Source organism: Strix uralensis, chromosome 4, assembly GCF_047716275.1.
Source record: "Strix uralensis isolate ZFMK-TIS-50842 chromosome 4, bStrUra1, whole genome shotgun sequence".
In the NCBI taxonomy this organism is placed as follows: Eukaryota; Metazoa; Chordata; class Aves; order Strigiformes; family Strigidae; genus Strix; species Strix uralensis.
This window is the reverse complement of record NC_133975.1, coordinates 57,707,955-57,721,919: the sequence shown is the minus strand read 5'-3', so window position 1 is coordinate 57,721,919 and position 13,965 is coordinate 57,707,955. Positions and strand designations below refer to the sequence as shown.

General features: G+C 39.9%; 1 protein-coding gene and 1 long non-coding RNA gene across 2 annotated transcripts in view; one reads left to right on the top strand and one right to left on the bottom strand.

Moving 5' to 3' along the window:
• Positions 1–565: 565 nt before the first annotated feature.
• Positions 566–13,965, bottom strand: part of ARHGEF38 (Rho guanine nucleotide exchange factor 38) — a 38,020-nt gene continuing 24,620 nt past the window's right edge. Inside the window, exons 6-14 of the mRNA XM_074866862.1 lie at positions 11,968–12,167; positions 11,332–11,465; positions 9,540–9,644; positions 8,228–8,347; positions 5,460–5,780; positions 3,698–3,838; positions 2,322–2,520; positions 1,885–2,144; positions 566–1,117 (exon numbers count right to left, since the gene is read on the bottom strand). Coding sequence (XP_074722963.1) covers positions 932–1,117; positions 1,885–2,144; positions 2,322–2,520; positions 3,698–3,838; positions 5,460–5,780; positions 8,228–8,347; positions 9,540–9,644; positions 11,332–11,465; positions 11,968–12,167 — 1,666 coding nt within the window. The 3' untranslated portion in view covers positions 566–931. The remainder of the gene's footprint in view (positions 1,118–1,884; positions 2,145–2,321; positions 2,521–3,697; positions 3,839–5,459; positions 5,781–8,227; positions 8,348–9,539; positions 9,645–11,331; positions 11,466–11,967; positions 12,168–13,965) is intronic.
• LOC141942832 (uncharacterized) overlaps positions 3,801–13,965 on the top strand; it is a 27,915-nt gene continuing 17,750 nt past the window's right edge. The window contains exons 1-2 of the long non-coding RNA XR_012628757.1: positions 3,801–3,878; positions 4,534–4,638. This is a non-coding gene — a long non-coding RNA (uncharacterized LOC141942832). The remainder of the gene's footprint in view (positions 3,879–4,533; positions 4,639–13,965) is intronic.

Here is a 13,965-nt window from a genome sequence, read left to right as displayed (position 1 = left end):
AAGGAATCAGATAGGTGGTAAATACTAATTGAAAGGCACTGCTTGACATTTTTTTTTTTTAAATCTTAATACATTTCCCAAGTCTAATAACAAAGGTTTTGTTTCACTACACAGATCTTGCACAATAAATCAGTTAGTGTGGAGACATATGTAGAAGTTCAAACCTGTGGTGCTTTCATATTGCTACAAACTGTAGAATACATATGAAGTAGCGTAATTATTTTGAAAATTATAACTAATTTATTTCACAGTACTTGCTTCTTGTTCCCCCTCTTTCCCTCTCTCCATTTCCATATTTAACTAAACATACCTTCTTCCCTGGGACCAGCCTCTGGTACCACCACACTTGGTATGTTTTAAATTGGAATGTTTCCTACAAAATTGAAAACCTTTTTCTTTTCCTACTCCAATAATCTCTACTGAGGAAAGGGTTCACTACAAAAGTGGCTGAGGATAAAAACAGACAACCAAAAATTCTCAAGTTTTAGACAGGTCTATGTTCATTGAGATAGTGATTCAGGAACAATTCAGCCTGAACTACAGCATCTCTGAAGACTGAATTTGTCCTTTTTCAAGGATAATTCTCTTCATCCTGAATATTATTTGCTAAATATCATGGAAGAGAAACATAATTTTAGCTGTGATTTGTACTTGTAGGTTGACTTTTGACGTAGGACACTGACAAAAGAGAAAATTATGGGGTAATAGAAAAGCAAGCTCTTCAGGATGTTAATCAGAATCAGTCTTCCTCCCTCAGGTCTTGACAAGGTGATGGCTTTTGGAGGATGGAGGTTCTCAATATCATCTGTGTGCTGTACCAGATACCGTGGCTTCTGTCAGTCACTTGTGAGTTTGCCTTGTTTGCTGCAAACTGTAATAGATTATTATTTTGTCTACTTCAGAGAAACTGGCTCAATGGGCCTTTCTGTTCCTAAGCATATGTCATCTTCCCAAGATAATTAGATGGTACATATCCTTTCTGACCTTTTGCTTCTGCTAGCCACCATTCTTTATTGCCACTTAGGTCAGAAAACTGAAGTATCCTAACCTTCTGGTACTCCTGAAGACTGAGTTCCTGATCATTTCTTGCTTGAAATGCATAAACAGCATAGAAGGTCTGTAAAAGAAAATCCACAGAAACCAAAATCTGAATTCAGAAATGTAGCCACATCTTACCGTGTTATTGCATATGAATTCTGTATACAGAAAATGTGTAGTACTATACATGAACCAGTACGCAACTACATGGTCTGCAATTGCTAGACAGACTACAATGAACAGAGCCAAAATAAAAAGGAAAATTGAAGGATCTGGGGAATTCTGCATGGGGAGGAACAAACCAAGCTCTGAGACCTCATTGCCTTACTACACTAGTAAGGTTTTCAGCTCACACCAAGTGCCTGTTTCTGTCACACCAAGCAGCCTTGGATTGGATGGAGAATTTTCCAGCAAGATTTCCTCAGGAAGAATCACCTTTCCTAAAGCTCCTGTACTCAAATGTGACATGAGTCACTTCTGTGCCTTGCTGACCAGCATTGCCACAGATTTCTTGTCAAACATATGTGGAAAAATCCCCCAAACTGAGCTATTTTGCAGGTTCCTTCATAGGAGAGCCTTGAAGCGTTGTATATGGGGTGTGGTAATGCAACGGCATGTCTTCTGTGAGATGGGACCGCAATTCATGGTTTAACTGATTATCCTTTCCTACCCTATAGCTATTTAAGAAAGGCAAAGAACAGAGGATAACAAATTCCCATGTCATAGTGACAGATTAGTGCCAGTCTTTTCCAGTGTAAAAGAAAATCATTTCAATTATGAGCAGTATAATTCTAGATTTGAAATAGGAACAACGAGAAGACAGGCACAAGTGTGTATCATACTTACATGCTGATCATCCATATCCTGAAAAGCATCACTCCCTGTGCCGTTAATCATGGAATTTTCACAAAAGAGAAGAGATGAGCTGCTATCACTCTTCTTGTGCCTTGGACTTCTTGTGCTGCTGTCAGTAGAGGGCCGTGAAGAGACGAAGAGGCTGATGTTATCAAAATCATCATCATCAAAGTTGTTTTCTGCTATATCCTTCTGTGCTTTGGCTGGATTGTAAGGCCTCAGGAAGGAGGAATACACATACCCTTTAAGGACTAGACACCAGAATAAAAAGAGAGAAAATAAACAGCAAAATACCGCTAAAACCGTTTCAAAGCCAACCATTTTATGCAGCTGTCAGTATGACAGAGGCAAACAGATGGGGCCAGAATGAAAAGAAATCAATATCCCAAAGGGAAGCTGTTATTGGGATGTTTGTGCAGAGAACTTACTTCCTGTGTCAACAAGCCATCTGCTCGTAGTTCCGAAGGGGTCCTTTTGCTCCACAACAGCCACCAGTTCTCCTTCATGTAAATCAATATCAAATTCCTGCGTGGCATTGCACTTGCGCTTAGCTTGGTATAGCAATTCTATGCTGTATGTAGACAACAGCTTGGACCTTTGGCCTTCTGTTTGACGTGGGGATTCGAGCTGAAAAGCAAAAAAATTATTGACTGGGAATAAAGCTGAGGCCATTTCTAGGCAACACGGGTGCCTAAAAAACAGTGTATGCTGCATGTGGCAACTGATCCTACATTTTTACACACAGATCAAGGAGTTACTTACACAGTTATATGTAGCCAAATGTCATCTGCATATGCAGCAAGGACCTGTCCAACTCCTATATTAATAGGTGAGCAATAAAGGGCAAATTTTAAAGAAATGTAGGAATTTCAATTAAAGACCTCTTAGTCTGTCCTCTGTTCTCAAAGAGTCGGTGTTCTGTATGTCAACCGTCACTTGCTTAATTGTTTTTCCATAGCAATGATCTTTGAATTCCTATGTGATATCACAAAAAAAGCATAATCCAAAAATTGCTGAGGTATGCTAAGGTCATGTAACAACTTGGATTATAAGGCATTAGGCAAAAAAAATCATTGGTACCCAAATGGTCTGCTTTTTGTGTGAACTTACTCCACTAAATAAGGGCAAGGTGCTATTAACTGCTGGAAGCATATCCACTAGAGTCTGGTTAGAGGGCAGGGAGGGAGGTGCTGCACATCAATGTGATCTTAACATACCACAGAAGCAAGAGCACATGCGCCTTAGTGACACTGAAAGGAATCCTTCAGCTTCTCCTGTAAATCTGCATTTGAGTTTTTATTTTACTGTAAACTAGACTCCTAAAAGTTCTGGAAATGTCTGATAAGATTTAGAACCAGGGGGGACACAGATTTCCTGGTAGATTTTCTGAATCTTGTGCTGTGGGGGTGTATGTGTGTGCATATGTGTGTAAATGTCAGTAACATAACCACAGCTGAGGATGAGGGAAAAAAAAGTTCTGAATTAGAAGACTCAGATGCACCGTAAGAGTATTTAATAAAAGAAGTAATCAAAGTTTATGTATACAACCTTAGACTTAACATGTGCTTAAAGACCTAAGGGTAATCAGAGATAATTTGAAATGGATTTTCAAGATAATAACATGAAAACAGCATGAAAAATCTTCAAAAGTTACTGTTCAATGGAACAGCTTTATTCCAACAACCTGATTCAGAGCCCCAGTGAAGAGACCAAGACCAAACCTCTAGGTGGCATAAAAATGGATTTGTTTCAAAAGTGATCAAAAGAGGATGCTTCATGCACAATTCGGACATATGGTACTCACCGGAGAAGGGACAGGTTTCTTTTTTTCCAAGCTCAATTTTCTCTCAATGAATGTTGCACTGCTGTTTTCTTTTACAAAATTCAGCTTGTGAACCTCCTCCATCAACTGATTCTGCACTTCACAGATGCTTGAGAAAGACAGCTGCAAACACAAAGGTGGCTTAGATCTCATGAACAAAATGGTAAGGAAATTTGAGAGAGCAGACTTGGTTTAATGGGCTGAACGCTAGGAGTCAGGAAATCCGACAAGTTCCTGCTCTTTTCTGCAGAGCCCGTAGTGCTAGGTACAAGATGGAAAGAAAAGAAAGGTCTTTTTGCTTAAAGAAAGTTTCTAATGATTGCTATTAGATTTAAAAGACATACTATTATAAGTTAAATCATCAAAAAATATTGTAGACAGTGATGAAAATGAGCAGCCTTGCACTTATGTTACTGAACCACCTGCTTTCAGATGCAAATGTGCATCTCAGCAGCTATCAGAGAGGCCAAAGTGCTGTAATGCTTGGAGTAGTTTACCCTACAGCTGTGTGTTTGTGCAACTGGGTGCTGCCAAAAGGTTAAAAATCGTTGGATAAGCTGAAGCTCTGTCTGAGGCACTGGATAAGTGCTTTTGGTCTGTGCATAACCCCAAATGTATTTGCTGATGTAAATAGGAAAAAAAATAAGGTAATTTTGTAGGCAGAGCCTCACAGAAAACACTGCTCAATACAACAGCTTTCAAAACATGAAATGGTCAAACTACAGGGCTGCAATTTCTTTATGCAGGAAAAGCATTCATTTTCCCATTAAAGAGCACAGATCTGTTTTGATCCTGACCTTGCTTTCTTAATTTTTCAGCTGTCCCTGACTATAAAGTGCTGTGTTCAAGCCTTGATGGAAGGGAATACTCCAGAATTGCCTCACTACAATGTGTTTCCTATCTAGAGTCTTGCTGTGGTTCAGGTGAGTGGATTTGGATGTGTGGAATGCATCATTGCAGCTATGTTTCTCAAGGGGTTCAAGTCCTCTGGGAAGAAGTACCACAAAACTGAAACACTGTAGGATTTTCACACAAATTAAGAATAATTTCTCAACTTCAATCTTCAGGTAATGATCATAGTGTCCAGAAAGAGTGGAGTGGGCTAGAGGAACTAATGCCCTTCTGTGTAGCTCAGTCGTCTTTGGTACCTTTGACTACATAAGTGAAATAATTTGAACTTCCTCAAAACGCCAACGTGGACAAAGCTATTGCTTGCTGCCTAGAGGTGTCTGCAGGAGCTTCTGAAGCATATTTGGGTTTAAAAGCAACTTGCTTTTCACATAAATTATTTCACCACATCTCCTAACCTGCTTCTCTTTTGCAGTCATCTGCAGTGACTCTGCAGGCCTAGCAACAGCAGTGTTCATGTACATACTTAGAATTTCTGTTCTTGTGTTTTCTGGGCTGCTCAGCGTAGACGCTAAGAAACAAAGACTAAAATGCTAGCAGCTGCCTCCCTTTTGCCTTACTATAATGTTTTTGCCATTACTATCACTGTAGCAGCTGGAACAGCTGCATTAGGATCACTCTTAATGAAAAGTCCAGGCCTGACAAAACTTAAACTCAGAAATTAACCTTTGCTGAGCTTGCAAGCAAAAATAAAACCCCAACCCTGACTGTGCTTAGCAGAACAAACAAAATCAGTGTAGCTTGTAGGTATGTGTCCTACATAACTCTAGCCAAATCATACAGAAAGAAAAAAGACAAATAAAGGCAGAGCTACAGCTGTTTCTAATGTACTTACTGGAACAGGCACCACCACAGCAGAATTTGATTGAAGTGCTGCAGACATAATATTCCTGAGGAGGGTGATGAAGCAATGCAGGCAGTTCAACACAATCTTTTTGGCTGCTTTGTTGAATACCTGAAGTTCTTCCACTAGCTGTGCATTTAGAGCCTCATAGTCTTTCTTTGCTAGGTCTGGCTCTTCTCCTGTTGACCTCTGAAGGTAGCTGTTGTAGTCCAACAACTTGTCATAGCGCTTCTGGATGAGCTTCTGCGGGCCTGAGAATAAGGCTTGTAGTGCTGAAAGAGGAGTCAAAACAAGCTTGTCCATCTGAGCCATCTGGAAAGGTATAAAACAGGTCTACTTATTACTTTATTCATACAGTTCTTCAGACCCAGTAACAGGTTAAGCCTGATGGCAGCCTATCAAGCAATCTGTAAATTTCTCTTCACAAAGCATTGCTATCAGAGGCAGCTTCAGGCAGGGTCTAGCATGAGTTAGAATCTCCTTCATAACATTGCAAAGGAGAGATAACAGTTTTGCAGCTTAAAGTATCTACTAATGGTAACGGTCCCTTGGAGCATGCAGCCTGCGCTACTGCCCTTAGTGTGCTACCACTGATGAAAAACTGGGCAAGGACCAGTGAAACGGCCCAATAAAACTGGGATTTCCATAATTGGAAGGCCCATGCCAATATACAGTCTAGAGGCAGTGAGGTCTTGTTAAACGTCAGTCTTGCAGTCCTGAATGCTTATCAAAGCTGCTTGCCTTTTTTTTTTTTTTTCTGGAAACAGCTGTAACTCAATTCCTGTTTAAGCAAACACAAACAATCACTTGATTTGATTAAATTATGTTATGCTTGTTGGTTTTATCTCTAGTAATCAACAAAATTAGACACCTGGTAAAAAACCCAAGTCTTTCTCAGACTTTTCCATCAGTCTCTAATTGTCTCAGGGGATTAATACTGCACAAAATAAAATTTATTTTTGTAAGTCACTTGTTCAAATACAGCACAGGCTTGTAGTGAGTGAAACTCATCATCATATTAAAGCTCTTGAACATTCTATGTGAATTAAGCTGTTGGCTTGAATGGGAGAATAAAAGAGCAGCTGTCCCTCCACCCTCTGTAACAAACCACAGTTGAGGACAGATCCATTTTAGCACCAGAATTGCTCTCCCAAGGCCAAGATGATGTACACTGACTAGATAGTTCCTACTTTATTTCCACCTGAAAAACTGGGCTATGTTTAGTGAACCAATTTTTGATGCATTAAGAAAACAGTTTTTCCAAACTGCTGGACCTGATTTCTGGAAGAGAAGAGGCTATTGTGAATTTCTGCCCTAAAAATCTAATGAGAGAGGAAGGTATTCATTATTGACAAATGCACAAAGGAAAAAAAATAACCTGAGCTCATTGCTGAGATCTCCGTTGATAATGCCCTTTCAGGAAAACATGTGAAGAACGCTATAGGTTGTTCAGTGAGAACATCTACTCATCATGCAATGTCAGGACAAAAGTTTTTTTAAAAAAAACTGATACATAAGATAGAGAATCCTTGTAATCTTGTAAATCCAAGTCACAGAAATAAATAGATAATAAATAGAAATTAACATGGTTAATAACAATGTCCACAATTGAAAAATATAAGATTAAGATTTTTTTTTTTTTTAAATTACGTAGACCTTCAGAATAGCTGAGTCATGAGCCAATAGGAGCCACAAATTTTTTTCTGAAAAAAAGTTTTCAGTTTCATCTATTTTGGAATTGATTCTGGTTTTCTTTGATGTTTCTGAATATGGGGACATCTTCCATACTGGACACACTCACCACTGCAATGATAGAGGGGTACTCTTCTGCACTTTATGCACTCATTCATTGTAAAGACATTGAAAATATCTTTCTGATTATTGAGATTAATTTTTGAGATTCTTTTTAAATGCAGGAACTTCAAAGGAAAGGAAGTATAACATCTTACTTCCCTGTCATTATCTGGGAGGATGTGGTCTGCCAAAGATCCTTCTGATTCTTGGCAGACTCTGTTTTCAGTGTTTTGAAAAGGATTGAATAGGTATATTTTAGCCAGCACAAACCTAGGAAAGTATAAGAAAACCTCCACCTCTGAATTTTTCCAGCTTGAGCAGTTTGAAGAAGCAGCCTGCTCTATTTTGAAGAGACATTTTAGTCTATCTTAGTAGACCCAGGCATTAGAGTTCATTTGGACTCTGAAAGCAAGAGACTAGTTGAAAAACTATTACTTTTTTTTTTTTTAAATGTTTTTTTAATTCCTATGGGCTATATTCAGATTTTTCATGCTTTCCCTATATGAAGGATAGTAACTTACCTGAAAAGGTAATAAAGCTGAGATTTTCACAGATCTATGATTCCAGAAGCTAATAGTTCATGAGCACAACAAAACTCAGAAAAGTCACTCTAAAACTGCAAGTACTGTTAACAGAAGTCACAAAGCAATAATCTGCTGCTCTTGTCTGAAGCTCAGGTGAAATGTGCAAATTTATCACAAAGATTTTAGTTTAAACCCAGGAATTTAGCTTCACAAGTTTTCTTTAGCTCTTCTAGGGAAAACACAGTGCACTTACACTGAATTTTATCTTATTTCTTACAGAAACTCAACCAAAAAACCCACTCATCTTTCCCAATGGATTCCTAATGTTTTTGGCTCTTTTCCATCCTAGTCTTCCTCACATACACCTGTTTTCTCACACACACAGATAGCTGTGTATCACTGGACATTAGCTGTGCAACACTGGACATTACATAAACTTACAAGGTCTTCACAGAGATTTGCGGTGTTCCGTTTTTTCAAACAGTCATTGACTTCGTTGTCTTTGTCTTGCAAGATTTCCTGAAGCCCAATTATATTCTGTGCAGCCAGATGCATAGAATCCTAAATTGTAGGAAGATGAAACTGTATTACTATCTGCTTTAATATACTGCATTCACTCATGCAGATACTGCAATAATACTGATGGAATCAGAAATATTTTCCATCTCTGACACCTGTGCAGTTTCTGTGCAGCTTCCAGCCATTGTGGAACTATTTACTGTGATAATATTTTCCTGTGTTTTGTCTGTTTTCAATGTAAACTATTTAAGAATCAAGTTGTTAACATTCAGCTGAAAAAATTATGCCCCAACCTAATGAATGTCCCACTGGAAGTTAGCTACTGCTCAGCATGAAACCAGCTCCAGACCCATGCACCCTCACAGGCCTCCTTTGGAGGACTAAGTAAGACTACAGTGGTGTATTTCACTTACTGTGAATGTTAATCTTAATGAAGAGTGCATCTGTTTGGATAATGAACTATCAACACCATTCCAGGCAACAACCCTTGTTGGCTGAGCTCACTGGCCTTCCCCTGTTTGTTGAACCAAACAAGGTGCATTTGCGATAAGCTGTGGCCAGCTGGCTATTGATCTTACCTACCTCTCAAACAACCTTTGTGTCAGGTTTGGGCACACTTACACTTTGAAGGGCCTCATGCCATCTACAGAGTTGGCAAGCTGTCCATGAGAGGGAAAAGTTGATAAGTTACAAGCCAACCCACATCTTCAGAGAGGAGAATTAAAGCAAGGACATTTACAGCACTTGAGCACTCTGCACATCTAATGCTAGCTGTCAACACTACCTAGCAATAGGATAAAGGAAGGAGTCCTCACATTCAAAATATGTATTTTAGGACATTTTAATTCTTGTGGCTGCAACTCAGTTCTTCCATTTTTAATGAGAAGCAGTTGGTGCTCCACTGCTGCAGATGTGCATGACCTATATGACGGCTTCACACAGTGATTGAAAGTCATAACTCTGCCACCAGACAGCACATTCTTTTCTGCACTGCACTCATTGATTTCCATAGAGCCTGCTTGTGTAAGGGGAGAAATGCAGAAGTGTGGGCTTCAAAACTTCTTTGCCATGGGCTCAGTAATGCAGCATCAGCATAGCTTATTTATTTAATACTGTGATGTAGACAGACCTGCCTATAAATAATTTGGTGTTGCCTAACCAGTGGCAGAAATGTGTGTTAGACTGGTTATGGATATGTTTTATGGCCACAGATTTCAAAAAGGCCTGTACCCACCTGTAGGTGTTGTGAGGAGAGTGAAATATTCTTCACACACAATTTCACCGTCTTCTCTAAACTTCGAAACAACTTTTCTTCCTTATTAAAAGTTTGATCTTTCACCTAAAATAGATGCTTGCACTGTTATTTTGGCAGTCCAAAAGAGCCTGGGTGATGAAAGAAATGTCCAGAGTACTGCTGAAAAAATCCCAAACCTTCCCTGAACAACTCCCTTTGAAAACAGAACAGATCGGCCCCTAGCATTCCCAAACTCCAGTTTTAATCCAAGAAAAGTCAAAGGGACAGGACAATGTGACAGAGAATTTAAGTTTTAATCCTTGTGGAAGCAGGGAGTTGCTTTATTACAGCACACCTACGTGTTCCAATAAAACTCTTCATTTTCTGTATCTTGATGCTCCATTTGAGGAAACAATGGTGAAAATTCTGAGATATTTTTATGTTATGGCATTACTTCCCTGGGTGCTTATTTGTGGGTGATGGGGACATTTCCCCAGGCAGGCTGTAGGTGGAGCTGTTACCTCTAGAGCAATGCCAGCTCTTCAGCTAGAAACCTCAGCAGCTGGAAATAGGCTTGTACTAATTTTCTATGCTAGCTGGAAAAAAAAAAAAAAAAAATGAAAATACGTTTATTTCTGCCTACCTTTTACTTGAGAAATTTGAGAAATCTCAAGTCTCGTTTTCAGTGATATTGCTGTAAGGGTCACAGCATTTTTCAGAGATGTGAACTGGGAACTTTCTTAGTCTAATTAAGCAGGAGAGAGGGCTGAATCTTTAACAGATGTATCCTGATTCTAAAATGATTCTCAAATGTTTTAAGCTTAATTAAGAAACAAAACAAAAAAAAAAAACGTAAAACAGAAGCTTCTAAAGGGAAAGAAAAAAAAAGAAAAATCACATCTCCTCTTAATCAAATTTGATTCCTGGTTTTTCTCTGATTTTATAGCCTTGCTGGTGTCCCATTTTGAATACAAAAATTTCCACTGTACAAATAAATGAACAGAAAAAATAAATGTGGGTAGTTTGCATCAGAGAAAGGGAGAAACCACTGATAAAAAGCAAAACAGGAAAAAACATCACGTATCTTGTAAAGTCACATCTAGAAAGGCAAGTGTCCTTGTATAATCAGCCATCTCATGCAGTGAGGTGCACTGGATATAATTTTCAGGTCGGTTGTAATTGATTTTCTTTGAGATTCAGATTTAAGCTTTCCTGAAAATGTTTATCCTGCTAGGTTTTGAATTATAACCTTGAAATTATGAAGGAGTGTTTTATTTTCGGCCACTCAACACCCATAGGACTTATCACAGGGTTCTTTGCCTCTGGTAGTTTTGACTGTTCCAGGTCCTTACACATGTAGAGGCAAACCCCCCTGGCCTTCCTAAACAGAAGTATTGCTCATCTTCCTTGGTGGGTTCAGAATCTGAATGTTACGATGCGGAGCAAGACAGACTGAACATATTCTCAGCACTGACAATAACTATTGCCAGTCTATTCACAAAGCACTAATCTCAGGCTGAGTTTCACAAAACTGCCAGTCACTTCCTCTCTGCTGAAGATCAGAAGTTTGAGAAACTCTTAGATAAAAAAGGAAAAGGTGGAGAACACATTACGTTATTTTCTATTTCAATCACAAAGATCTTTCCTGTCTTCTGTGACATTCAGAAAATGACTTTATAAATGATGCAGAAAAAAAGCAACACCACAAACTCCATTTCCAACATGTTTTAAAAAATGCCCAGTGCAAAAGCAGAAGCTGTCAATGCAAATCTGCAGTTGGATGAGTAAGTACCTGAGGTTCTCCCCCTGTCAGTATTTTCAGATGACTGGTGACCCTCTTGGATTTCTTGCTAATGGAGTGGATATTCAGTCGGGAAAACTTTTCCTTAAGGGTTTCATCATCATCATTCCTCTTATACTTCAGCACTGCAGACAGAGAATTTCATGACACTAATAATCTGTATTCACAGGGCTTTTCACAGGGACAGGCACACAAATATGAAACCATTTGAGAGCAGACACTTTGATGTCACTTGCTGTAATCTTGTGTGAAAATGCTTGAGATGATGAAAACCCTGTTATCAACGCTAGCCTTGGGAAGAGTGAAGTTAGGGCTTCTATGTGGCAAGTCTAAGAAATATTGCTATTACTGCATCTTAATTATTATCAGTGTTTACAACTGCATTACAGACAATGAACATAGATATAACATGAATTCTTTCATCATTTTCATATTTCTGGAGTTACCAGTCAGATAACATAACTGGCTGCAGACAAGTGACATTAAGGCATCTTGAAACCCAGCATATTACTCAATTTGGGTAGCACCAGCCAAAACTGTTGCAGTGATATGACTGGAGTTGAAATCTCTCTTGTAATTGCCAGCCCAAACCTACAGACAGAAGAACTCACTGTGCCTTTTTCTTACCTAAATCTTTCCTCCTTTTAAGTTCATTGATGTTGACATTAATGTTTTTCATAGCAAAAAGGGCATCTTGTAGCACCTTGTGGTCAGGGTGAGAAGCAGGAGTTGAATTCAAGAGTTCACAGAGTAACAAAGGATATTTCATCACCCGTTGCACTGGTTTGATCATCAGGGATCCCATGTCCATTAGATTTGGCTTTCCTCTATAATTTATACAAAAAAAATTGTCACATAAGGAGAAACTCCTTGAAAACAAAAGCTTCTTATTATTTCTGTCTAGTCATTGAAGCTGCTGCCTTTTATAGCCTTCAGTTGAGCTTTCAACTACAGAAAATATCAAAACAAGAGCAGTGCTTTGCACTGACTCATAGAACTGCAATTACCACTTCAGTAAAAAAATAAGATACATCTGTCAGGGAACATGGGCCACTGTAAATGAAACCCTCCTCTCGCCCACTCAATGAGAAATACACACCGGATCTGAGTTTTCTCTATTTTCAGCAACCTACCAGACTATTGATTAGACATTAGGTCTGAAACTGTCCCACTCAGTCTGAGGGTTCGTGTGGCACAACTTACACACCACAACACCCAGGAAGGGAGATGTAGGTGGAAGAACAAAAAACAGGAAGCTCGAGAAACGGCATGTGAACGGGGCTATTACATCCTGCTCTGGCCCCTCAGGCTTAAAATTGCAACATCTCGCTGCTGCGAGTAACTGGCATGCCCATTCATGGCTGCATCCCTTCTCATAACATCTCTCAAGTTGCCACAGTGACCCTTAAGCTTTACTGTCCTTTACCCGTCACTTTTCTTTGCTGGCTGCCAGTAGGTTACTTCCAGTGATGCCTGAGCTTCCAAAGGGTACCAGATCTGGCTGGGGAAACACTAAGCATACAGGATGTTCACCCAGGCTTGATCCAACCTGCTGAAAGTCATCTTACATAAAGGCAAAGCAGGCAGCTGCCTAGGGTGGCAGAATGATGAGGGTAGGAAAGTCACAGATTCCAACATGGGCATAGGGCCGCTCTGCGGCTCCAGGCTCGATCCTTGCTGGCTCGGCAGGGGCAGCAGCACAGCTTCCTCAGGCACCCGAGCTCTCTGGCCCCCATGCAAGGGAGTTAGTTACCAGCCAGCTGAATTCATGCTCCAGCCCCACTCTGGACAAAAGCCTTTGCTTGCACTCTCTAGGCTTGAAGAGGAGAGGCTGTGCAGCTTGCAGGCTGGCACAACAGCCTGGAAGGAAACAGGGAAGGGCAGGACTGAGCCACAGGTGCCTTCATTACTTTCCACATGGCTGGTAGAAACATGGGGTGTCCCCAAAGTAGGTAACACCAGGTGGTCAAGCCCTAAAGCCAGGGCCAGCCCCTACCGAGGCTCCAGCAGCAGGACAGACATGTCCGTTGTCTCCTCGCTACAGCCACTCCTGAGCAAACCAGACACCAAGTGCTGGCCCCAACTACCTGTGACTCACAGACCTCCCCTTTGAAACTGAGCGTGAGCTGTTGGTATCAGCATAAAAGTCAGTAAAGCAGAAGAAGCTTTCCATTTACATGCCCAAAAAGGCTGCTTTGGAGGCGAAAAGGTTGTCTGACATTAACTATGCAAGAGTTAATGCTAGTCAAAAAAGGATTTCAGCATATGGAAAGATGGAATAACACAATGTAGAAGGAAGGTACAAAACCCAGGGAACAGCCACTTGGTTTTGCAGGCTGACATCTATTGTTTTGTGCAGCAGAAACAGTAAAAGAGAAGGGGAAAAAAAAAGCTTTCATTCCCACTTTTATATGTATAAAAAGTACAAGAGCCAATCCTTACTGCTGACTAATTAACTAACAATTTGAATGCCTTTGAGAAGAGACATCTGCATATTTAAACCATCTCTCTCACACAGGCATTATCTGTAAGAAAGTTCTGCATGAAAAAAATTAACAGTAGATGCCTTTTAAGGCTTCTTGATGTCCCCAAACCTTCTCATCATTACAATCCCCCTCATTTCCC